Here is a 26,882-nt window from a genome sequence, read left to right as displayed (position 1 = left end):
TGTTCCGTAGAAAGGGAACCTGATTTTGCGCACCTAAATACTTTTGTCCAAATTTTTAGACCTCAATAAGTTTTGTCCTTTCCACTCAAAACTAGGAAGCGCATTCTAGAACGTGTAATTCAACATTTTAACAAATATCTATTCTGTATTTACATGCTGCAGAAGGTATCTTGATGACATTACATATTAAGGCCATAGTTGAGTTGTGAATGTACACAGATATGATGGCACTGTAGACTCTAGACCAGTGATTCTCAACCCTTTTCATATCAAGGACCCCTCATGTAGTGCACATTAGGCCCACGTTCCCCCATTTGACCCAAATCTGAGAATATTTTTATTGTTAGATATGATTTTGTCCAGAATTCCATGACTATCTGTATTGTAGGTAGATAGATAACAGTGACTAAATCAGTCACAATTAGAGAATGTAGAATAAAGGTAGACTATACCTTTATTCTACATTCTCTAATTGTGTTAACCTCTTGTAAATTAAATAATGGTGAAGTTTAACAATTCCTCATTTTGCTAGGGACCCCCTGAAATGGAATCCCATCAAGGACCCCTGGTGGTCCCCGGACCCCACACTGAGAACCACTGCTCTAGACCATAGGAGCAACATTGAATTTGAATACTGTTTAACCAGTTCTTTTATTGAAAAAACAGATTGTGTGTGTGTGCCAGCTGGTACCACCAGCAATGTCTGATGATGACAGACCAGGAATATGAGCAAAATATAACAAAGAGGCGGAAATGAGTTTGTACTTCAAGTGAATGCTAACCATATGAAGTGCAATTAAAATCCCTTCACAGATAAAATCACACAGTTTCAGTCAATAGCAAAAGTAGACAAGGCTATTTTAAACATCAGACTTCCAGCGCATATAAAAGCTACATTCCAATGAACATTTCTACGGTTTCCCTGTTACGCAATGAATCTTCTCCTGTATGTCGACACTAAAGTCTCAGTTCTACATCGGACTGAAAGCAGCTGTGACATGGAGCCAGCTGGATTGAAGACAATCACGAAGAGGAAGGAGAAACAGAAGAAAAAGCATCCCTTGTTTATATAATGACTAATGAATTTGTATACTGTGTTGTTTTAGAGAAAATAGAGAAAATAAATATGAAGCATAAAAGTGTTTTCTGTCATTCTAACAGACACAACAGTGTTCACAAAGCTGTTTTTCCTCCCACTCAGTAGGCGGTGAAGTCAATTCTTCTTTCTTACACGAGTCATGAATACTGATCAAATCTACCCAGCAGATTGAGAATACTTAGAAATCTGTTTTCCTACATAATACATGATAGCTCACAGTGTGTTTTCTCTCCCTAAATCAGACACTGGAGAGGGAATCTGATCTTAAGTTTGACATAAAGCATGTGTATAATGTGTTACATTAACATAAAAAACATAAAACTATTTTTACAGTAGCAATTCTAAGATATAAAAACATATAAATATTGGCATACAACTCCTTTGCTTGTGCTGCTTATTAGTGCATAAGAGTATATTGTTCTGATAGACCAGTGTGAAAAGTAAAAAGCTATAAAATCCTAAAAGTATTACATAGCATGATTGAGATCCAACACACATACATAAAAAGCATAGTAAAAATGAAAACAAACCATTGAACATAAGACATTACCTCTTCAACATCAATAGCCAATGCTATGAATCTTGCTAGATCACTATACTGCTGTAACTAGACATAAGAGGTACAGACGCATTTATTATCTGCACATCTGACATGCAAGTGTGTATTCCACACTGGATCTAGCAGTTTTTTTCAGTGTGTATCAGACTAAGGAAAATAAAGTTGACCTCGATGTAGGAAGACTCTAGCTGCCCCAGAGCATGACTGGTGATTAATACTGGCATGTTAATCACTCCCACTAGCACTCAAATAGCTAGCCTGAAATTAAAAATAATGCATAGCGATTGTAAACAAACCATTCAAAGGTGCAAGATAGAAATATGTATATTTTGTATGAAGATTACTGCTGATCAGTCTCATAATACAGATTTTCATAGGGAACTGGAGAAGCAGATTCTTGAACAATTCTCTCTCACACACACACACTTTTTCTCTCAACCTTTCTTCTGAGAACAATATGAATGTATGTAGTGTTAGAGTGCCGTTAAAAGAACATTTCCATAGCCAAAGGTAAGCCAAAATATCAGATGAACTTAACCTTCAGTGGCAAAAAAAGGGCTATAAAAGTCGGATGGAGAGTATGAGAGGTCAAACCATTAATAATAATAATAATAATAATAATAATAATAATAATAATAATGTCTTGGGAAATTCATCCCACTGGCCTACTGGCCTACAAGACTCCTTTAAACACAACACATTCAATATGGTTCATGTCTGTGTGTTCTGTTCAAAGCAAGTGCAAAAGTCCCTCCAGGTGACATCTTATTCTGGAGTATGGCGGAGTACATTCAACAGTCGGGGGCAGATTGGAGTTTTAGCTTTACAAATGTTTCTCGGAGGCAGAAATAAGCTCATTGGTCGAGTTAAACCTCAGTGGGCGGAGCCAAAGAATGACAGTTTTTCACGTAAACTGGTCAAAATATAAAAAAATTCAAATATATATGTGACAATGATTTCTTTTCTCTCTTCTTTTGATCATGGCATTCATATGAAGGAGTATCAGGGCCAAGCCAGAAAACATATTTTCATTATATTTTGACAATAAAGTCATAAAATCATCGAAATTTAGAGAAAAAGTCAATGATCAAAGGCTGATTTTCACCACTCTCCTATCAAGACACATCAACAGAGTACTCTATCATTAGTTGTCTTTCGATAATGCAGCCAAAGCTAAAGCAAAACCAGCTATTCCTCTTTATTATGGTATTTGCCCGAGGCGCTTTTGTTCCCTCAGTGCGGCCTGCCAGGCAGCTGCCGCCCACACGGCTTCCAACCTCTGCCACTCCCTTTTCTACAATGACCCAACCACAAGTGATGAGGAAACTGCACCACATTGTCATCATTTCCTTGTAAAAAAAACAGTCATGGTCGTATCCCTTACTAATGACTACACAGGAGAACACCCCAGCGATAGTCTGTTACTGCTAAAATATTAGCTGGGGGTTGATTTCTGGAAAGTAGCATTGGCCTGCCAGACTGCATTTCTCAGCTGATTCCTCAAAGGCACAAAAGTGAAGCTACTAGCTACAGAACACAGCTACAACACAAACAGTGTCTGACGCGGAATGACACATTGAGCTTCCCAGGAAGCCAAGTAAGCGTAGGAAGAAGGCAAAGAATGTGAGACAGTGCCAATGACAATGACGACGCCTGATGAAGTAAACTATATGACTGATATAAACACTGTTGGTTTTTACACTCTCAGACTGAAGCCCAGCGGAAAAAGCAAGGGGTGGAAGAGACGCGAATGTTCCTTAGCCAGAAAAACTGTGGTCCTTTGGCTCCGCCCACTGAGGTTTTAACTCGACCAATCAGATTATTTCTGCCTCCAAAGCAGCTCTGCCGCGGAGAAATGTTTGTACTAAAACCTGAATCAATCTGCCAAGTGTAGAGAAATCTTGTGTACCTGCCAACTCACAGACAGCAGGACACGTGGAATCGAGGGATGACTTTTGGAGATTTACATTGCTTGCTTCAGAAATTCCTTCATCTATTGTCTTTATCCAGCTGACTGGCGTTCACACAAGCACATGTGAAACGGTAGCTTAGCAAAAAATCTGGCGTCTCAAAACACAACACGCTCAGCTCGCCGCAAGGTTCGAAAGGTTAAGGTCTGTTTCAAGTCTAGAGCAGCGGGGTGGGGGTGGGGGTGGAGGGGGGGGGGGGCTGGGCTTCCACACAAAACTTCTACCCGGGTTCAGACAAACAGTAAAAAATCTCCCAAATTGTTGATGGACTGAACTTCAGGTGTTTGTCATCAATGCATCGATGGGTCGGAAGTCTCTCTGGGGGTGTGTGGGGAATCAACCACCAGCGTGATTTTACAGTCCTCCTCCTGCGCTGGGACATACAGTTGGCCCACAGGGTTCTGAGACAGAGGAAAGACAGTAAGACCCACATGTAGCACAGGCAGTGGGTTTTAATCCTTCTCAAGCACAGATTCTTGTGTGAGTGAAAGTAGCAAAGCAGGTAGCAGAGATAGACAGAGAGATGCAGTAAAATATCCCCGACTTTTGGTTTTGGAACGACAGCCAGCTACAGAGAGAACTCAGTGTAATATTGCGGTATCAAGCCAGACTTTACTTGGCAGTGCAGTTGCCATGGTGTTATCTAGTACTTTCATAACAGGTATTGAGTAACAATACTGTAACAACCTCATCCGTCTTCTAAACTAGAATGTGGAAGTGCCATTTAAGAGAGAAGGAAAGCACCAGTAAGCCAATATTTAGAAAGTTTAGTAAAGTATTCAGTAATGATTGCACAACTTGGTACATTAATGTAGCACTGTAATCATACTAATAATTACTTGTCATCACCAGAAATTACTGGGAAAATTACTTTAAGAGAAATTACACATTATAATTACAAATAGTTACTCGTTATGACCAGTTATTCACTGATAAGAGAATATATGTATATATCACTTATTTGTGTCCATAATTAATTAATTAATTTATCCACATGAATATAACTGTATGCATTTAAATATCTATATTTGATGCAGGATTATTCTATTCTATTCTGACATGCTGCTACACAATGGCGCCCATACTCACTGTATCATTGTTGCTGTCAAAAATGTCTCTGAGTAAGTCTCGAGGTTCTGGCACTTTGGGGAAGATCTTATCCTTATGTCTGTTTGGAAAGAATGACTTATGAGATGACAATAAGGGAAATACCAAAATCAATAAGAGCCAAGCGGGAAGAGAAAGGTATCATCAGAGGGTGGTTACATACTTTCGGATACACACAAAAGTCAGGGCGGCCAAGGCGGTGAACATCAGTGGGATGATAATGGCAGCGTATATCACTGGACCTTCCTCTTGATCTACAACTGGATCTGTAACACTGGTACCTGCAGCATGGATAAAACATAAACAACTGAGAGAGGCTTTTCATAGAGCTATGTCATGCTTCAGATTTAAATCAAATAAGTTTAGGGAGAATTTGGAAAGAGCCTAAGCACCAACTTAATCATTGTAAGAAATTATGTTTTAGTCTATATCCATTTTGGATTCTTTTTTCCCTATTCTATCCTCAAAAACATTGTTGTTTCATATGGAAAGGTCTTAAAGGATAGTTCCGGCCACATTGGATGTTAAGCCCATTTTCCAGCGTGCCCTCCCTCCCTTCTAAAAAAAAAAAAAGTCCTGCGGATTTCTGGAGAAAAACAATTATCATGTGACTTATTTCCCCACATGTTGAAGCCATTCGTATTCATTCAACTCCAAACAATATCAAAACCAAATTTAAGAGATAGCAAACTAAGTGTTATAACATAATCCACAGAGGGGATATGTGCGTCTACAACATTTTTGCTAGGTGTCGCCTGATAAAGTATTAAAATAAACACAGTTTTGTACATGAAAAGTAGTTCCTATCCAACTACACTCAAACGTTTTGGAAATAGAAAGCCCTCATTGGACGAACAGGGCAAGAGTAAGCGTGTCTTTGACGTTATGCGAAAATGTTAACATCAGAACAATGTTTCTATGAAATTGATTAGAATAAGGTGCAGAGACTCACAAATTCATTGGACCCAATGATCATAAAGTGCTTCCTTCTTATCCACTACGAAAAAATTTCAAAAATCTATAATGTGGGACAAACCAAACAAACAAACAAAGATAAAACAAGAATAAGGGAGAGACGGCACTGTTGAAAATGGGTTTCGCATTCACTGGAATCATCATTTAAGATCATTCAGAATGTCAATAATAGCCCAGAATATGCTTCACGGTCATGCCAGACAAACATATTGTAAGGATAAGTGTCATTTTTTAAATGGGAGGATATCTCATTTTGGAATGAAACACTCTTCAAGATCAGAAGAGAGAGAGAGAGAGAGATAGAGAGAGAGGGAGAGAGAGAGAGAGAGAGAGAAAGAGAGAGAGGACTGGAGAGACAACAGCCGTACCAAAATATTCCTCTTTACTCCAGGGCGTCCCACAAGAGTTTTTGGTCGCTTTAATAGAGATGTTGTACGCACAGTGAGATCGATATTCCAGCGTCATTGAAGTACCTCCTTCTTGTGGTTCACTCTGCGAGGGAAATAAAGGTACGCTTGTTAACACACACACGGACACAGCAATATGACCAAATTCTGACGTGACCTGAATGAACGGAACAAGATACTGCTTGGTGCAGTAGGGGCAGCAGGGGTGCAGTGTTACCTTTTTTTCTACACCGCACTCGGTGTACTTGAGTGTGTACCACCACGTAGACGGATCGAAGATGTCAGGAGGAGTCCAGCTAATATTGAACTGGTTCTTGGCTTTGATAACCGTCCAGTTAAGGGCAGGGGGGTAAACTGTACAGAGGGAGAGAGAGATTACAGAGATATAATTATAATCCAATCATATACAGTAATACAGTATTGCACAGGAACCTACGGACGCTCCTTGAAATCCCCCTCACCCTCCATTCTGCACACACACACACACACACACAAACAAATTCCTTGCCTAAAATCACCCATTGTCATATGTTATCCAAGGTTGTCAAATTTTTGCAATCTGCTGTACACCACCAAACACACATACACAAGCAGACACACACGCATGCACCTCTACACCACAGTAACGCCCCAAAAACCCAAAACTGACCAAAAACAAAACGACAAGAAGCAGAGAAGAACTTCTCTTATCATTCCGAGAGCGAATGAGGAAGCCTTGCGTGTTGCAACACAAAGTTGTTTCCTCCATGGGCCTCAGATCTAAAACAAAACTACTGGGCAGCCTGCTTGCTGCTTACTAGGGCTGAAAGATACTGACGAATAATCGAATTGCGATTATTTGACAGAATATTGCAAGTGAAAGATTCAAACTGTGACTCGTACCATCAGTGCGTACGTTTTTCTTTAAAATTGTTTAAGATAAGTGATTTTGTTAAAAAAAAAACCAAAAACAAATAGATGTCAGTGTGCAGGAGTTGGAGTATGATGAAAGGTTGTCAACCAACATTGTACTTGATTCATTGACCAAAGACCTGGAGCGTCCATTATGGATGCAACTCTCTCTGTCAATTAATTGAAGCCTCTGTGATTTTGAAATTGCATTAGTTCATTTTGCGATTTCGATGTTTTTTTCCCAATTAATTGTTCAGCTCTACTGCTTACCCACCGCAGTCGTCAGCTTTTATCCAGACGGTGTTCTTGACAGACGTGTTGTTCAGCGTTCCGTTGAACAACATGTAGACGGAGCGGAGGGCGGTATCGGTGTGCAGACGACAGCCTGTCTTCACGCCGTCTTTGTAAACGTAGTCAGAACACTTTTCAAAGATATAAGTGTTTGATTTGATTCTGTGTTGTAACCTAAGAGAGAGAGAGAGAGAGAGAGAGAGAAAGGAGACCTTTTTTCTTTGCAGGAAGAGAGTTTTCCCACCTTTTAGGATGATATAAACCTTTATGACCTTCATTTGGTAGGTAGTGTCAAACTGATGTAAGTTATGAGTGTAGGGCTGAGTTATCGATCAACATCGATCAAAGCAGCTGCATTCAAATAAATTCAAATTCAGTATCAAATGCTTGAAACACACTGGAATTCATTCCGGGGCCTGAGGGGCATTGAGTCTAAAAGCAGTCATTTGAGCTTTGGAGATTTAGATTTTTGTTTAGGTTGGGGATTGTTTGCATTATGGTGATGGCGGACTGTAGGTCATAGATGACCCTCCTTTTTATTTACTTTTTATTTGACTTTATTTGACAATGCTGAGAAATTCGGTGAGAAATTTAGCCTGAATTCATCCGCTCTTACACAAACTAAAGCAAACCACTGTACATGAGGAGATGTTGCAATACAACTCAATAAACACAGACCACGCACTGTAAATACACTGCGTGCTAATGCTGAGTATCAGAGTTAATTAATGACTTTGAGCCAGACATTTGAAGATTCTTCCTATAACTTACGACCCCCCCCCCCCACCCACCCATCTTGTAGTGTAAACAGGAAGTAAGGAAACAAACTGACCGGTAGATGAGCTGGAGGTCTGGAACGTGACTGGCTGGCTTCCAGGAGCAGTTAGTCAGTCTCTGCGTATGGTATGAGCATTTGACATCCTTCACCAGCTCTGAGAAGAGGCAGAGTCATATGCACATGAACACACGCAGTGCACAAACACAGATATGGATCCAGTCCATATAGGGTCCAAACAGCTTCAGCCCACATTTCTTTGATGGAAAATGGCACTTTTATCCACTCAAAAACAGACAAACGTGGATCTTTCCACGTTTCCACATTTGGGGGGGAGGGGGAATCAGGACTTAGGCCTATTAAGGGTAAGAAAAGTAGTAGTACCTGGGTAGGTGATGCTGAGGACAGCAGGTTCACTCCGATGTCCATTACAGACGGTTTGAACAGAAAAATCCAAAAATGTGCCGAACCAGTAATTTGTGTGATTGTAAGACAGGTTGTGGTGTATTTCATTCCGCTGCTAAAAAGAACAAAGAAAAATAAATTCATTTCATCCAGACTGAACTTGCAACCAAAATATCATTAGTATTATGAGTATTATGCTTTAATAGAACCCAGTACTCTACCTTAGGTTAGTATTGGACCAGTTAAATAGATAACATTAGCAGCCTACCCATTGTGGTCAGAGCGAGTATAAGGTTTCAACAATGAAAAAGTGCAATCAATTGCCTTTATGTGATACCTGATTAAGATTAAGGGGTATCATAGGGTACTATTCGTCAAACCTTTAGTGAACAGTATGCACAGCTAGCAAGCAGCATATCTTATTCCAAATGATGGAGGAAGTGTGACCCACCAGTTTGACTGAATGCACAAAATAACTGCAGCCTTCCCCCAAATTCTCTGGTGGTGCCCATGAGAATTTTGGTTGGAACTCATTCATCCAGGATAGGGACAAATTTCGAGGTGGTAAAATTTGGCCTAAAGTAGGGAAAGAGAGAAGATAGAAATTAGACGTGACACTTTTCAGCCGTGTGATCAATGGATGCTCGTAATTTATTCCTTTCATTCATTCCACTCATTTAATCGGTTTAGGGGACAGCAGGGTGGCCTGATGTTAAAACAAGCATATTGGAGTTTTCGTTGTAGGCTGTAAAACGTTTCTTGGATGCACAGCTGTAGTGGCAGAAATAACCTCAGAAATAATGAGTTAAACAGTAAATCTCACCGCTGTTTTTCTGGTGAAGTAACATTAGACTGAAGCCCAGTGAAAAAGGCAAGAGGTAAGAGAGGAGGAAGCTAATATTATGAAGCCTAGCACTCTTGCTACTAAATGAAAAGATGCAATGTAACGTTAGCCCTACTAAGTTATCTAGGTTAGTTAGCCTAGCTGACCTTCCAAGTTCAAACTAGCCATACTAGCCGCTATCTAGATAAGCTAGTTAGCTAGCTGCTGACCTTCCAACATCATGAATACCATGAATTAATGAAAAAAGATGTCATTGCCATTTATATTTTTTTATTTATATTTTGACCAGAGCTCCTTGCCAGTTAGCTAACTGGCGCTAACTTAGCTAACTGGCGCTCTGAAAAACTGTGGCTCTGTGGCTCCAGCCATTGAGGTTTAACTCAACCAATCAGATTATTTCTCCCTCCAGAGCTGCTCTGCCTCTGAGAAATGTTTACAGAACTGAAACCACAATCTGTGTAAAACAAACTGTCCTTGAACAAAACGACCCAGGTCAAGCCTCATATTGGCAAATATCTGCCCTGCTTTGAGCAAGAGAGAGAATTTCGCTACAGGGATCAATAAAATAACACAGTATATATGTAGCCTACTGCACAGGTAGTGCAGCTACAATACAGCTGCTGCCTAGTATGTCTTTCTGTCCCTTTGCTCATCTGGTCCCATTGTGCCATGTACTGTGAAACTGCAATTCTGAATCACTGTGTCACCACATCCTGTAGGCTACATTTCCTGTAGACTACTTGGCAATTTACATGTAGATTCCCAAAGTTTTTCATGTCAAGAACGCCAATTCGATACACATTAGACAGATTAGATGACATTTTGCCCAACGCATGTTTGTTCCACAGTAAATTATATAGTTGTATAAAATGTATCCTGGGATGAGCACATATATTTTACAATATCAGCAAATACATTCATAAAAATATGCATATTTCAAAATCTACGCTTAATAACAATTAGGTCTCCTCTCTCTCTCTCTCTCTCTCTTAGGTTACAATAATATATCCTGACACAGACACATTGAAATAACATGTATTGCAGTAAGTGCATTTAGAACTTACATGCAAATGGGCATTTCTGTAATATTCACTTACATTTCCACCATTAATTGTATCCACATGTACATGTATGGTTAAAAGGTTTCTATATATGTGTATTCCATATATTAAAATCCTTGTTTTTTTTCCGTTTGGGGACTACTAGGAATAGTTTTGCTGTGATGTCTGTATAGTATCTTTCTCAAATTTATCATGGGATCACTATAGGAACAGTTCTTTTTCGTAAGGGTTATTTCAATCGTCAAGTTCTCAACAGTTAAGAATGTTTTCCTATTAATATCCATAATAAACAGTATCGTACGTGAGTCCGAGCCGTGACGTCACCACTTACCGGGAAAAGGCTCTACAAACGTCATTGTGTCTTTTAATTCCAGACAGGAAAAGTTGCCATTCAGACATCAGATAACAATCCCGTAGGAAAGGTTATAATTATAGTTTTCTTACCTGTTTGAGATCCAACCGTTAAAACGACGCAGCCGAAAACGAACAACAAACTTTTACACATCCTCTTCATCCCTTTGGACTCCTCCATAATTTTCATAACGCTTGGTGTGAGGTTAAAGTTTGCTCGTATTCCTCTTAAGAAAGTCGAGTTGTAGGCTATCCGTCAGCCTGTTGTCACGGTCCAGTAGAAAAACTCAGGCAGAAAACAAACCGTACATGTTTTCAGTTAGGGGATTTTTCCTCTCTGGTCCTATTTTTATACAGTGAGCAAGGAAGGCATAAAAACTGCTGGAGCTGGGCGGAGTTAATAGGCAACACGTTGATTGTTCAGTTTCCTATATATAACAGAGTAAATACTTGAGTCACCATAGGAAGGTTATGAGAAAGTTATAGTGAAGCCATAGGAGATTTAAAATTAAAAAAAAAAAATTGCATAAAGGACTGTAAAGTCACTATAAACTCTATATATGTCTATATAGGAATATTATAGGGATATGACTGTTAGGATTAAATATCTCATTTTTTGTTCATTTGTTTTCAGTGATATTCTCATTTTTAGTCTTAACGCAGGGTTCAACCACCCCACCTCCCTTCACACATACACACAAACACAAACACACACACACATACACCCCGCCCACTGCAGGTGCGTGATGAGTCATTTTTAATGGGTGTGAAATACTGCAGAAATGCTACAAATAATAAAGCCAAGTTGTGACAGGCCCATCATTCCCTCAGCAACAGTGCTAGGAAACCTCAAATTTTTAGACAGATGCAGACACACACACACACACACACACACACACACACAAAAGCAATAAAAAGTAAAAACAGTCCTCAACAATACCCCCATCAAGCGGTTCAAAGTACAAAAGCTCTTTTCTTTATAAGGAAGGAAGAGTGTGACTCATGGGAGAGCGAACATTCAGTTTACCAGGAATACAAAAACAACTCATTCATGACCAACGGTTGGCATTAGTTTAATGTATGTTTTTTGAAAAGCTATTCTCAAATGTCTACACACTTAAAGTTGACATTACATTCTCTGCAAATAACAATCATACACCACCCAGCAGTGTAGAAGCAGAATGACAAAAGACAAGTCCGCTTTTTAAGGGACACAGCTGATCATGAACTGGGAGTCTGTTTATGCCATCCAAAATGCACAAGGGTTTGGTTGTTAAGGTATTGGGAGGCAGAAATTCGCAGTGTCTGTTAGCAAAGTTCGTTCACGTGAGCAGGTCTAACAGCAATTTCTCTGACATGTCACATCCAGCACACTAAATTCCAAACAACTTTTCATTTGACAGCTTCATTTAATTCCCAGTAACTGGCTCTCATTTTGCATGAACAAACTGCTCGCAAATGAAAGTGAACAGGTGAAGAGCTTTGTTTCCGAGATGAGATATCCACCATTGTTGTTGTGTGAAAACCTTTCGACTCCAATTTTCGTGATTTTCATGTTGTAACTTCGGTTGAACGATTACATGGTCTTCTGTGGGTTGAAAAAGTTGGACGACCCTTGATCTTACGAAACCCTTTCAAATCCCCGAGGTTTGTATGGAGATCAGTCTGAAAAGGAGGCTGTCTTTCTCAGTTCCCGAACAGTTCATCAGCAACAATTTGTAAAGAGAGACACCTTCTCTTACCGAATGACTGAGGCACAGGATTAAAACTAATTATGGTTGATTTGAATGAAAGCAATGAACTTAGCTGATAAAATGATCCTCATCCTCAGATTAAAGATATTCAGTCATGAGCATCAAGTCATTTTTTGTGTCTTTTGGATGGACACCCAGCACTGTTACAGGGGATCTTGCCCTGTGCTACCTGGCATGCACTCAACCCTCACATTCAAGAGCTTTTGTTTCCTGTAAAACAGTGTTTGTATCCATTTAAACCACATGAAACAAGCCATTTTTTCCTCATGTGTTTAGCTCCCACTACAGCAGTTCATCTGTGTCCTGTAAAGTCTTTCATCTCCAATTTTCTAAGTATGAACATCAAGTTACCCAGTTCCTCAAAGTCAATTCAAGATTTAAAAAGTTACTTTTTCTAAAGTTTTTTTTTTATTATTCTCCAAGATTTTTGCTTGACACGTAGGATCAACGTGTTGGAAAATCCCTTGAACTCTCTGTGTGTATTAGACGCAGCTTGTCCGGTGTATCAGTTTCAATGATGAAGGCCAAATCAGAGGTACTTTCCCGACCAACTAGGTTACTGCTGCCCCAGCGGTATCAGCACAACACAGCCGGGACAAACTCAGGAAATTTGGCATTTTAGGGTCCATAGCTGTCCAGCTTTTTTTTTAAGGTGGCTCCAAGGATTCAGGGGGCCACATTTACTTGACACTTGTTGGTCGGTGCAGCTCCGCTCTACCTTAAGTGTATCTGTTCATCCTCAACTTTCAGTAAAAGATGTTAAAATCGCCCTCTTGCTCAGGCCAGACAGTGGAAGTGCTGTGGCATTGCAGGCATCGCCGCTACAGATCTGTGTGCGTCTGTCAAGAGTATGGCTGAGGCGGGCTGACTTCTGCTACGGGAGTGAGTTTGCAGGATTCCACGACTTCTGGCACTGGGATGTACAGATTCCCTGTGGTAGTCTGCAAAACAGAACGTGGGAGAGGAGGTGTGAGATGTGTGTTGAGAGAGAGAGAGAGAGAGAGCAGAGTACAGACATTCCTATTTTTAGTTTTTTGTAAAAATTTACCTTAGGTTCTTTGGTTCTGTTCATCATCATTTCCTTGAATATCACTGAAGGATCTGGCACGATGGGGCAAATAATGGCTCTGTGCCTACAGACAAGACAGACACACCACAACGAGCACGTCAGTCACAGAAAGCACCAACCGGCAGCATTCGCTCCGCAATAGTACCACGCCCAAAAACGCAGGGGGCCATTAAAAAAACTACATTCAGAACTTTTCTCGCTTTCCCTCTGCAAACACCTTCTGTCGGAGAAGTGGAACTGTGGGACTCATGGGAAGACTCACACACAGGTTAACTGTACCGTTTTATATACGTACCTCCTGAAGCAATACCAGGACAAGATGACGCAGGCAGAGAGAATGGCAGGAATGACAATGCTAGCCACCGTCAGTGACGGGTCAGGAGGCTCATCTCTACCTGTGGGAACAGACAAGGTTTTTCCATTTTTCAAAAGATAAATTCAAGCTCTTTTTAGGACGCTTTGCAGCCCCAGATTCAAAGCGTTTCAAACAATTTCCCTTAAAGGATGCATGTTTTAGCCCATTTACTACATACTTTACATTACTACTGACCATTTTCCAAAGCATACCATACTTTTTTAGATGTTTTTTTGGATGTTATTTGGTCAGAAAATCAAACCCAGAAGACAAACGGTAAGCAAATATGGACATCATGAAAAGGATGATGTGGATTTGGCTTCTTCTTGCTTTAAAAAAGTTATGATAGTCTGGCTAACTACCAAGTAGGAAATAAATTTTTCTGATTTATCTGTCGAACTTGGAGACCCACACAACAGAATGTACGTGCACCAGAAAATACTCCCTGAAGAAAAGATTGTTTTATGAACTAAATTAAACCCGGGCACAATGTTTGCCGGAGCAGCAGAAAACATAGTAATTCTAAGTAGTTTCTTATAATTTCACCACTAGGACCAACTCTTAGTACTAGGAAGCTTTGTGAGTACGGCCCCTCGTGCATTTTCTCCTTTTCATTTTGCCACTGTAGCACAAAGTAGCTTTGATGTGAAAATAAAACATCAACCAAAAAACTGCTTTGGTTTCATGGTCTATTTTGTTATTATTTCTGACCAAAGGCGTTTGAATGCAGGACAAGTGCAACTTAAAGGACAATTCCAGCGTGATTCCAGACTCTTGCATTTCCTTACTGTTTTACATAAGTGTAGATGGTTTTCCAGTGCCTTCATCATGTTATGAAATATTTGCTATTTTTCCTTTGTCTCAGTTGTTTATCAAAGTAAATATCTTTTTAAATAAACGCTGTCTAAATATTACAGGTCCCTCCAGTAAAGAAGAGGGCGCCAATTCTAAGCCGTAATTGTGTAAAAGCTTTATTTTCTGTCTCATTTTATGGACTAATGCTGGCGGAAGCGTCTTGCTTTGGTTTGTCTGTTGACTTGACTGGCTTGTGATTGGCAGAAGGCGGGTCCTAACATAACCACAGAGAAAGTTAATACGTGCATTAATATGAAACGGTGGCCAAAACGTCTTTCACAATGTAAACGTTTGTAGCCTCATATTACCGTTCTTATGCAACTTTACCAAACGTGATTGACGGCTTCTCGTTCACAGTGATGGATTACCTTTACTGACTGAATTAGAAGTCTAGTCTAGTCTAGTCGTAGCTGTTTTCTATGCCGTTTGGAACTGAGTGTGACTGAAGGAGCCCAAGAGGTATGGTAAAACTGATGTCTTTAGTCATGGTGCGTGCATGGAAAAACTGTCACAATTAGCACGAAAGGGATGGAAAATGTAAAGAATGAGCAAAAACTCAAATCACGCTGGCAGTCGTAGGAGCTTGAGGAACACTTGAAGGCAGCGTAATTCTTGACATCACCTTCAAACAGCTCCCTTAAAGGCATACCTTGAGAGTTACTTTTCTTCACCAGGTACATACAAATCTCATAAAAAGTCTATTAAAGTCTATAAAAGTATTTGTCCCTCAGCGTCCAGGGGAATGACTTGTTAACACTGTTATAATTGTTAATGTTGTTATTTCCATTTGAACCTATTGGTTTGTGAGCTGCAAGGTATCTCATGTTGTGGCTTGCAATAGACATTGGTGCTTGAGGAACTATTAATGCTAGCCTTGATACCAGTGGGGAGTAAATTAAAATTTTACTGAAAAATATTATTTTTTAAGACTAAACATGAGACTAAATGACTTGTTATGACGGTCGTCTTTTCCAGCGTATGGTTACAATATATGGATTCAGAGCAGTCAGTGCAACTAAAACTGGTTGGACACTTACCATAAGATACTACTTCACTGATGAGGCTTCCTCCTTTCCCACATTTGGTATCGAAGACAGCCCTGATTTGGAACTTGTACAGGCAGCGCTTATCGTAGGACAACGTCTTTCGTCGTTTTTCAACAACTCCTGGAACAACTTCTTCCTGGAAAAACATCATGGATGTAAAAAATCACAACCACAGTATTAGACTTTTTCAGGTATAGAGAAACAATTTTTCTGTTAGTGATATTCCATACAGCTTGTTGGTTATGGATCTGATGATAAGCCCACCATGCAGTCAAGATGTAGTGGCATTTGTTTCGACAAAATGACATAAACTTGTGGAAATACACGTTTGTATGGCTAAAAAATAAATTGATGTGACCATTTCTGCTGTTTGAAACAGTGTGTTCAACCCACACACACTCTGTCTCCTCTATACTGCTGCAATTAAACTTATGCATTTAAATTCTGTTTGGCTACTTACCCTAGACTCATCACATGTACTGTAGTTGATGATGTACGTCCAGCAAAGTTGGTCTCCTATATCTGGAGCTGTCCAGCTCAGTGTGAGTTCATCTCCTTGTTCTGTGACGGTCAGCTTAGGCGGAGGGGTTTGCACTGAGGAAAATGTAAAACATAATATGGTTATCATATGGGTTACATGTGCAGGAAAAACAGGAGATAGAGGGGGGATAAGGTTAGTGAGTACAACAGTGCAAAACGTCAATTTTAATCAGTCATTTTGTATAGTATTGAGTCTTAAAATCTTATTTTTCTTAAAACTTTCTTAAAAATCTGCCATGCTGTGAGATAGATTCACTTGTTTTCTTCTATCAACTAGTGACAATGAAGTGACATCTCATGTTAATACTAGAGGAGCAATCTGAAAAAAAAATCAGAATTGATTCAATACCAGACTAAATCACTTGTTAAGATATTCTGTAGTAAATGCTTCATATTACTTTTTAAAATACCTAGTAATACTATAATGACCCACTAGACGGCAATCAAATATAAACACCAACCATGTCGGCTAGGTATGCGTTTGAAGGTGTTGTGCAATACAGTTGCGCCATTGGAAGTTCCTCTCACTAGTATGCAGATGTCTTTAGTGCTAAGATTGCCTTTCAAGTGACAACCTTTCCTCATTCCATTGCTGTAAAGGTGCTCACACTTTGATAAGTTCTCCTTAGGATTTCCACACAACCTGTAACGACAAAAGGGGAGGTGATGAGAGGTGTAGGGTATAGGGAAGGCTGCAGCTGGCATTAACACTTCATTCAATATGTTTCTAGTTGAGTGAAGAGCAAACTTTTGGCGCCCATATCCACCAAACCATGATCAACAATCAACTGTATTGCACACTTTCAGCCATTAAAGGGGCAATGAATAAGCTTTTTACTGCACCCCATAACATAAAATGACCATAATATATCTGCAAGGGGTTGATAGGGTTGGTGATCATATTGACTCAACGGTTATTTGACCAGGTGCTGAGATCTCTGGCTTTTAAAACTCCAGCCCATACTCTGTTTTGGACCAAAAACTCCACAACACTCCCAGCTGTCCACAGAGACTCTGCTGACAGCACCGTGAAAACAGAAACAGACTGGACCCACTTAAGCAGACGGGAACAACAACTGTTTTCTACCCAAAGGCAAGCCTGTCCTTGTGCCATCTTAATCTAACCATCTTATCTCTGAATGCGCTGTCGACTGGTGACTCAGAGTTTTGAATTACAATTGGTGGAAAAGTAGGAAGTAATTGTACAAGTAACTACCAAAATAAAGGAAACACTTGAGTAAATGGGGGTTACAAAGTAACAGGCATGTAAGTAAGCATGTTGTTGGCATGGAAGTATGGGGGGAAGATATTATTAACTAGGGAAGTGCATACTCCTCGACCGTGATGTCTAAGCACTGATTCAAGATGCGAGGAAAAACAGACAAGCAACTCTGAATCAGCGGACTGCATTTGTCTGGAAAACATCATCTTTAGCAAACTCTAGCAAGCTAACTAGCTAAGTGGCCACAGCTATTTGGATGTAATGGTATAAAGTACATGCAATAATGTATAATGGGATATCTTCGCACACAAATTATTATTTGAGTATCAATAGAGGGTATATAAACCGACATGATGCGTATAAGTCTCTTTTCCAACTTCCATTCAAAGATGTTAGTGAAAATGTTAATGTCCGGGAGAAATTTTGCCCAAATGTGATTGGTTCTTGCGCTTTGACCATTGCATATCTAACTTTTTCAACTTTTGCTTGTTGCATCTTGGGCCTGGTTCGTCTTGCCACTTATCCCGTCAAGCTGTGTGCGTGCAGTTCTTCGTTTCTCATAGACAAATAATGGAGGTGTTGGATCTCGACCCAATGGAGCACTTATGGGAGATTCTGCAACGGTGCCTGAGACAGCATTTTCCACTACCATCAACAAAACACCAAAGTTCAAGACACTTGCAGAATATATGCCAAGGTGCACTGAAGCTGTTCTGGTGGCTCAACACCCTATTAAGCCACTTTATGTTGGTATTTCCTATATTTTGGCAGTTGAACTGTAATTCTCACTTGTAGAAAACCTCCAGGTCAGGAAACTGATTTTCTGGGATCCAGGAACAGTTCATGGCACCACTGGAGTACAGGAAACATTTGAAGTCGCTCACCAATTTAACTGTATCACAAGAAAAAGAGCAGATAAGGAATATGGAAGCATTAGAGACATACACATAGATTCAAATTTGACTCTGGATAATGAGCAAACATTCCCACAATTCCAGAGGCCTTTTTAATTTAATAAACTTTATCTTTATCTTAAACTTTACCCCTCCTCAAGCGACATTATCAAGGTTTTCCCAGAACATTGTGAGGAATTTCCGACTCATTTCATTAAAAACTATTTAGAATATCAGACACCAGATTTCCTGGTAGTTGTGATCTATCAGTCACCAGTATGACCTTCCTCTCAGCAGCTTTGAGCCCATTTCCCCCGCCACTTTAACAGATACCGTTAATCATGTAAAATCCTCATCTTGCCCCTTGGACATTACTCCCACTGAACCCCTCAAAGAGGTCCTTGCTACAATGGGTCCACTCATTTCACAAATGATAAGTACTTCACTGTCTTCTGGCTCTGTTCCCTACTTCTTTAAACATACCATGGTTCAGTCTCTCCTAAAGGAAACAAATCTCAGTCCCCTTTGATCTCAATAATTAAAGACCTAATTCCAAACAGCCCTTTTTGTCCATGTCCTTGAAAAGATGATTTGATTTACAGCTACTGTCTTTTATGAATTCCAACAACATCTTTGAAAAATTTCAAACAGGTTTCAAGCTCACCCAGCACCGAGACTGCCCTACTCAGGGTGACTAATGACCTCCTCATTGCTGCCAACAGAGGTGACTGCTCTGTCTTAGTTAGACCTTAGTGCTGCTTTTGACACTGTTGACCACAGCATTTTGATTAATTGGTTGGAGAACTGGGTCAGGCTCATTGATACTGCTCTTAATTTCTTTAAACTGCATCTTTCTGATAGAAAATGTTGTGTTGATGATTGGAAACGCATTCTTGTGCCGTGGCGCATCTTACTTATGGTGTTCCCCAAAGGTCAATCCTAGGCCCCTTGTTCTCCATTTATATGCTCCCTCTTGGTGACATCATTCATAAATATAATACCCGCATTCTTTGTTATGCTGACAACACACAACTTTATGCAGCCATAAACCCACACAACTCAATTAGCCTAAATCCCCTTTAGGATTGCCTGTTGATATTAAGCTGCAATAGGCGATTTTCCGACCACTAGAGGGTGACAGAAACCGCACCACATTTGTAAAAAATGAAGCGTAGCAAAGCTGCTACGGTGGCCCCAAAGGACAAACCTAGCGAAGGACCGTGCATAAAGGCTAATAGCGAGGGAGGAGCCAAGCTAGTTTAAAAAAAAAAAAGAAAAACTACTGAATGGACCGGGATGTTTCGGTGCAGAATTTGACAACAAGCTTTAGAAAAGAGGTGAAAACAGCGACACAGCTGGCTGCTGTGTGGATATTGGTTTATATCATTATGTCTCAATGAAATCTCCACATAGCACACATTAGTTTCAGCATTGGTTATAAGGTTATAATAAACATTCTCTAACTAAATAACATTAATCTAAGATTATTCTTTTTGCCCCCCCAACTTCATCAACTCAATTTTGTTATCTTTTTTTTTTTTTTTAATAATTTTTGTTGTCTTGGTAACCTCTCAGCCTCTTTGAAGCCCACAGCTAGAAATTAGTATTTAATTTAGAGCTTAGTTTTGACTCTCAGTAAAAAAAGGTTGTTCATTTATGTTTTGTACAATAAAAAACATCGCCAAAATTAGATCTTTCCTATCATCGGCTGATCTGGAAAATGTAATTACCTCCGCCAAGGAGGTTATGTTTCGGTGCTGTTTGTTTGTTTGTCTGTTTGTCAGCAGGATTACGGAAAAACTATTGGGCCGATTTTCATGAAACTTCGTGGAAGGGTGTAGCATGGGCCAAGGAAGAACCCATTACATTTTGGAGCGGATCCGTATATAGGTTGCGCTTGCACATTTGCATATCATATGTTATAGGAGCAGCGTAGCCCCTTTATGAGAATAGGGCGGGGCGGAGTGTTTTGTACGTAGTGAGTGTGTGGTGGAGCGAGAGAGAGCGCGAGCGGCGGTGTGTGACGGTGAATGGATCGGAGCGGAAGGAAAAAGTGTAGCAGAGGTGGTGTTCCTGTGTGCTGTCTTTTCCAACTGCTGTGAGAGTGAAGGGGGGTTGGTCCCGAAGTAAGTTAGACTTCGGCCCTGGAGGACAGCGGAGATTCCCCTGTGCTTCCCGACTACGGTCTGGAGGCTGAGCAGGAAAGACCAACACATAGAAGACTGGACTATATTGGCCTTGGCGGAGGTCTGCGCTCTCCGAGTGCCCTTCTAGTTCATGCCTTTATTTATTCACACCTTGACATTGTAACTCCCTCGATTCCTGTTTAAACAAGAGCTCCCTCAACATCTGCAACTGGTGCAGAACGCTGCAGCCAGGCTTTTAAGCAAGGCCAGGAGACGGGACCATGTTACCCTCATTCTAGCTCCCTGCACTGGCTTCCTATAAATTTGATTTTAACTGATTTTAAGATCTTACTGTTTTTAAGTTTGTTAAGGCTCAACGAGGTCTAGCTCCAAGTTACATCTCTGACCTTTTGACTCTTTATGAGCCTGAACGTAACCTGAGATCCTCAGGCAGCGCTCCTCTACCAGTCCCTAGATCCAGGCTTAAAACTAAAGGTAGCCAGGCTTTCGCAGTCAGAGCCCCTTTGCTTTGGAACAGCCTGCCTGAGGGACTCGGGCTAGCGGAGAGTGTGTCATCTTTTAAATCTGCTTAAAACCCTCTTTTATAGAAAAGCCTTTTAATAATCTTTGCTTTGCACTACAGGGGTATCTCAATACAAGATCTCAGTGAATTACAGAAATCTTTTGACAGCTCCCCTGTCTAATCTTAAAAACCTCTCTCTAGCTACATGAGAATCACAAGTATCGATGAGCACAAATCAGCACAATTTCATGCCAGCACAACACATCCTCCTTATCCACTGACCTTTTCCTGTAAGGGAAGAAACTAACAACTTTGCCCAAACTTGTTCAGTCATGGTGAGTTTGGCAATATCAACTTTCGTAATATTGAACTGTGAATTCAATATTGTCTATTGCGTTATACTGCAAACCTTGCATTGGATTACAACCTTATTTGAGTGCTGTCCTACTGTCACTAACCAGGATCCCATCACCATTTCATTCTTTATCAAACCTTTAAAACTTCAGCATTATTCCACAACTGCAATGTGTAACATATTTCAATTTTGCCAAAGTAGTAGTAGAGTGTCAGTAGGCTATCAGAGAATTCTAAAACCTGATACCAAAAGCCATGTGTAACATGCCAGAAAGTTAGACCTGTCTAATATAGAAAAATAGATATTTTGCCAGTGAACAAAAACAAATGATTGAAGTCTATATTCAGTAAAAATCATGGATTGGATCACTCTGACTCGGCGTATGCAGTAGTATAAAGTGGTATTTGTGCATTGATATCAAGGTTACACCCCTGTTTCAGTTTTCACTTCTGGTTGATTCCTCACCTGGGGGATAAATGGTGCAGTTCAAAGGTCTGCTTGTAGTCCGAGATCCACAAGACATGTTGGGAATGGTTTCTATGGTGTACCTCAAACCAGCTGAACTGATCTCCTCAGTGGTGATACAGTTGTTATAAGACATTGACTGGCTTATCTGGAGAAAAACAACACAGGGTTAAATTACTATGATGATAGAGACTGAAACATTTCTCCCTTGCTGCAACCAGTCACAGGTTGAAGGACCTATGTTTCACGTAGGTTGGAGCTTGACCCACAAAAAGAAAAATCCAAGCTAAAGGCTTGCTGGTCAATTTACGAGAACACAGACACCAAAATCATCCACATGTCCCTGGTAGATAATTTGCTCCAATACTCCAGGCTAACACTTAAGCATTCACAATGTTAAGTGATAGTGGGCAACTAGCATTATCCAAAGTAAGAAGACTGACCTTTTAGTAATAAAAACTTGTTAGTGGTTTTTATTATATGAGATTATATGAGATTTTATTATATGTGACCTGTAGAACTGTGTAATTTTTAAAAAAGAAATATCATTACCTTAATATAGCTAATGAACCATTTTCTTTAACTATTTCAGGTGAGCAACCACATCGCTGTGCAGTGATTTTTAGCTGCACAGTCTCCCACTGCTCACCATCTTTGTTTCCTATGGAAACTGGGAAAGTAGTCCCTGCTAGTTAAAAACAATGTTATTTTTGTATCATATTTGGTGTAAATTTTACCACCCTCCTTCAAAACTGCCAGACTTAGCTGCAGATCATTTTAGCTTAGTTATCATTAAGCTTTAGAGCTGCTACTACACCTTTGAGATAATGCTAGTCGCCTACTATCACAACATAGTGTATGTTTAAGTGTCACCATGGAGTGAATGATCTAACATGAACATGTGGATGATTGCGGTGTCTGTGTTCTCATTACTCAACAGGAAGATGACAAATGGACCTGTAAGCGCAACATTTTCCTAATAGTGGTATTTTTCCCCATGATATTTTGGAACTAATCTAAACCCAAAGAAGTAGGTGCAGAGAAATACAGCCTGACCCGACACAAAACCAATCAGACATCATCTCTTTAACAGGCTAAAGCCACCATGGAATGATGGATCCCGTATGAAATGCATTGAATGTCTTAAGACTCTGACTCACTAATATGCAATGCCTTGATGGTGGCTATTACTGCACTTATCTAAACAGGATATGAAGCACATTTTGATGTGTATTGCCGCACATATTGTGTCACACTCTGCTCTCAAACATTCCCTTGAATATTCTAACAAGAGGTCATCATGCTACATCAGTGTATAAGTTGGTTTACTATTGCCCATAAAAGCAATTAGAAAGCTGCAAAGCTATTGAAATCAAAACAACTAAAACTGTATTGGCTTAATACAGCATACAGAAGCAGGGCTGCTTTTAAAAAAAAGTTCCCTCCGTTTCACCTTTTTGCAAACTTTCTTGTGCGACCCAAGAAAGATCAAAATGCATTTATCTATGATTTTTTTTATTATTATTTCCTGAAATTTATGTGAAGGACTAAAATTCAAAATAAGTTTGATTTCAAAATATTCATCCTCTGTTTTGTTTGAGGTAAATATGGTTCAGCTTTTTATGTCAAGACTTCCTCTTTATTTGTGGTTAAGGGTTTGGAATGGGATTTTCCTTCCTTATTACTCTGTCTTTATTGCTATATTATATGATGTCAGATTATTTTAATAGGCTATATTTCAATTGGATTTTCAGGTGTAGGCTGGACTAACCATCTGAATACGGAGTTGAATACGTGGCTCATGAATGTATAGCGTTCATGTCCAGTTCCTGAAATATCGAATAAAAAAATAAACAATCATCCACCATAATAGTTTTGTAATTTGCTTCCCCCTCATTGACTCCCATAGTAACCGTACAGCAGAGAAAATACACTGTGCCTGCCCCAACATCCTCATCCTGATCCCATGATCATTTATTTTTATCGCTGCACTCCAGGAACTGGATTCATCTGAGATGCACCAAAGAAGCCAGACATTTCAACTTTTTAGTAACACAGGCAAAATTAAAACATTTCTGAAGACAAAAAATACTCAAAAAGCCTACAGTACAACTCAAAGATGAAGTGTGAATAACATGACATGAAATGCTAACTGCATTTTTTATGCAAGTGAGGCCGTTTAGTCCAAGTGAGGCACAGGGCTAATACCTTTTGTAAACTAAACTAGAACCTGCTCTTGTAGTGTATTGTACATTTTTGAACTTTTTTGTTTGAATTTCTTTTACAAATATTTGTATTTCGTGAACATTTCTTACATAAAGAAACAGATAAAAAAAGACAATAGATAGATTGATCAAACAAATAAATAGATAGCCTACAAAATAAACACACAAATAAACAACCAAATAAATAAGCTTGTAAATAGTTATAACAATAATAATAATAATAACAATAATAATGATAACATCTAGAATTACACATTTAGAATTAATATTAACATTGGTCGTCTATTAACCTACAGGCCTACATTACATATTAACCTAGAATACAGTAACCGATATGTCTAAGTCTATGAGAGTGAAACCAGTAGAGAGTGAAACCCCCCCCCCACACACACACACACAGGACTGCCAGTGTGTCACTACCTGCGTCATGTTTCCTCACCTCACTCCTCGTGCTGTTGATGCGGTACTTGACCGAACAGTGGCCCAGGCCGCTCGGCTCCTGCCAAGACAACCTGATCCAAAATCCGTCCGTCCACTCACAGGACAGCCTCTCCGGCGGAGGAAGGCGATCTGAAGGAAATATAGATATATAGATAGATACAGAAAAGATAATAATAAACGAACTAATTAGCCTGTTCAAAGTTCAAATTTACACTATCAGGGAATTCTGACCCAATGAGACTTTTCCATTATTCAATTTCTGAAAAAAGCAAACAAAACAACAACAGAAAGATAGTATCATTTAATATAGATAGCCGACTTAGTGAATACAATATAATATAATATTCCTATAGTGACTTACAGAGTAGCCTACTTAATAGTGACTTTATAGTATCCTGGTAAAATGTTTTGTAAGATTACTAGTCTTTACTCCACGGGACACATACAGGAAATAATCTGTTTTTTTATTCCCTACTGTAGGCATATATATATGTCCTAAAAATGTTATTACATCAAAGACCATTCAAGATATCAGGTAGAAAAACAGACTTTACCTGCCACACATTGGACTGCCGTCATCATGGCGGTGCATATTATAATGGTAAAAACCTCCCGCAGTGTGAAATGTGTCATCCCGTCCAAATAAAGCGTTTATTCCCTTCAGGAGCGCGTCTATTCCCTGGTCGGTACTCCAAATTAAAATCCCGAGCGTTATCGATGTCCCGTCGATAACGCCCCAACCTGAGTTTGAACCAGGCTAAGTTCACATAAAAAAAAATCGGAGGAAAAAGCAAAAGTGAACAGGAGGGAAAGTCACCAAGGCGTTGAGTCTTGTCGGGAGTCCGTGGTGCCGCGCGTCTACAGGGAGCAGCGGGGCGGAGTCAGTGCGGAGAGACAGGCGACTACAGCCCAATGTGATACTGTACTGCCATGGGACAGAGTGGGGGAAACCAACTGCAGCAGCAAGCGTCCAGCCTGCTGAAGTGAACCTGACCTCTGACCTTTCTAATGGGGTCTGAAATGAACACCTGGCAAGGGTCAAATGCTGGTAAAATCTGTCTTTGGCAGATAAATCAGGACCACCTTGCGCAGTGGACAGGTGTTGTGACAAACTTTGTATCTCCAAACAAAAAGTGTTTCCCTTGGTTCACTTTGATTTCACGCGCAGGGAAGAAAATAACTTAATCGCTTCAATTTTGTGGATTGATTTCTAAGCGCTGGCTCTTCAAAAACAGCAAAACAACGCTTTAAAAACATTGAAAAGAATTAAAGTAGCCTAGTGAGAGTAACCTGGTTGACTCAAAATGAAAGGAGATCTCAGCATCCACTGATTCTGGAAGTCGTCAGGCTGTAAATTAGTTTGGGGGTTATCAATAAGCTAATTTCCCCCCCATGATAGACTCATTTCCTGGCGCGGTATAGCAAAACAACAACACACACTGAGGGCAACACACTGCCAGGGGAAACACATTTTTAGAGGATACAAATTTCCGCTCAACACCTATGTTACAGTTTTTGGTCTCTGCCTCTGATCTCAAACTTTGAATTCTGCTCCACATTAACACATACCTGATTCTGTACATGAAATAGCACCTGGTTAGGTGAAGGGTGGGTGAGTTGTGTGAGCATTCGAGACTCGAGTGGCACTTCCAACGACTCCCCTTCATCTGGTTTTGTATTTTTTTAATATTAAAGACAACCAATGAACGGAAAGCTTTTCTAGCTTAATGCTAGTTCAAATTCTGGACCTTTTGCAGGAAAATTTTATTTTTTTATTTATTAAAATGTATTTACTGTGCAGCAGTAGAATACAGCAGCCCATACAACAGCATGTGCCGCTGGTTGTTGGTAGGCTATCCAATGTTTGTTGGTTCGTAGCAGGTTGTTTGGGTTGCTTTTAGCCAAATTAGCATACAGCAAAAAGGAAATAGTTTAGCTACAACCCTAGCTTGGTCGGTACTGTAACCGTCTGTTTTCTCTTTTTTTTCCTCTTTCTCAACGGTTGGTAGGAGTATGGAGCCGCCATATTTTCTCTAGTGCAAAAGGGCACACCCACCGCCTCGGTCAATATTTTACGGAAAATAAAGTTTACACTCACCTAATGTAAACATATTGTTGACAGGGGAAATCTTCCGTCATGTCGATACTTTTCCCAAGTCATTTGACCCTTCCTTCTATTTATATTTTAAGTCTTGAAATCACACTAACTAGAGAGAAACCTAACGGCTGCCCCAGAGCTGGAAGTACGTCTGACGGCAGAGGATTACCTCTTACGTAA

The 26,882-nt window shown here is 39.9% G+C and overlaps 2 protein-coding genes across 2 annotated transcripts; both read right to left on the bottom strand.

Annotated features, from left to right (window-relative positions):
• Positions 1-621: 621 nt before the first annotated feature.
• LOC139911571 (interleukin-13 receptor subunit alpha-1-like) lies at positions 622-11,062 on the bottom strand. The gene is made up of 10 exons (XM_078281728.1): positions 10,829-11,062; positions 8,931-9,055; positions 8,459-8,594; positions 8,132-8,231; positions 7,283-7,473; positions 6,335-6,471; positions 6,079-6,202; positions 4,899-5,016; positions 4,718-4,796; positions 622-4,029 (listed from the first exon to the last, which is right to left on the bottom strand). Exons 1-10 carry the CDS (start codon positions 10,923-10,925, stop codon positions 3,919-3,921), a joined length of 1,218 nt encoding a protein of 405 aa, XP_078137854.1. The 5' UTR covers positions 10,926-11,062; the 3' UTR covers positions 622-3,918.
• Positions 11,063-11,455: 393 nt separating this feature from the next.
• Positions 11,456-25,416, bottom strand: LOC139911572 (interleukin-13 receptor subunit alpha-1). Its single transcript, XM_071899112.2, has 10 exons — positions 25,159-25,416; positions 24,603-24,733; positions 21,939-22,086; positions 18,366-18,468; positions 16,816-16,997; positions 16,275-16,408; positions 15,806-15,950; positions 13,854-13,953; positions 13,538-13,622; positions 11,456-13,430 (listed from the first exon to the last, which is right to left on the bottom strand). Exons 1-10 carry the CDS (start codon positions 25,235-25,237, stop codon positions 13,332-13,334), a joined length of 1,206 nt encoding a protein of 401 aa, XP_071755213.2. The 5' UTR covers positions 25,238-25,416; the 3' UTR covers positions 11,456-13,331.
• Positions 25,417-26,882: the final 1,466 nt, after the last annotated feature.

Source organism: Centroberyx gerrardi, chromosome 23, assembly GCF_048128805.1.
Source record: "Centroberyx gerrardi isolate f3 chromosome 23, fCenGer3.hap1.cur.20231027, whole genome shotgun sequence".
Taxonomy (NCBI): Eukaryota; Metazoa; Chordata; class Actinopteri; order Beryciformes; family Berycidae; genus Centroberyx; species Centroberyx gerrardi.
Note: the sequence above shows the minus strand (reverse complement) of the source record. Positions and strands in the feature narration are given on the sequence as shown.

What these genes read in the sequence shown, in the direction of transcription:
- LOC139911572 (XM_071899112.2), bottom strand. Translation starts at nt 25,237, where the DNA reads ATGACACATTTCACACTGCGGGAGGTTTTTACCATTATAATATGCACC. An exon ending in CTGCACCATTTATCCCCCAG is followed by an intron (nt 18,469 to 21,938) that starts GTGAGGAATCAA and finishes CTTGTGATACAG; the next exon opens with TTAAATTGGTGAGCGACTTC. An exon ending in TCCTGGTATTGCTTCAGGAG is followed by an intron (nt 13,623 to 13,853) that starts GTACGTATATAA and finishes TCTTGTCTGTAG; the next exon opens with GCACAGAGCCATTATTTGCC.
- LOC139911571 (XM_078281728.1), bottom strand. Translation starts at nt 10,925, where the DNA reads ATGAAAATTATGGAGGAGTCCAAAGGGATGAAGAGGATGTGTAAAAGT. An exon ending in AGTGCGGTGTAGAAAAAAAG is followed by an intron (nt 6,203 to 6,334) that starts GTAACACTGCAC and finishes TTTCCCTCGCAG; the next exon opens with AGTGAACCACAAGAAGGAGG. An exon ending in TTGACAGCAACAATGATACA is followed by an intron (nt 4,030 to 4,717) that starts GTGAGTATGGGC and finishes CCTCTGTCTCAG; the next exon opens with AACCCTGTGGGCCAACTGTA.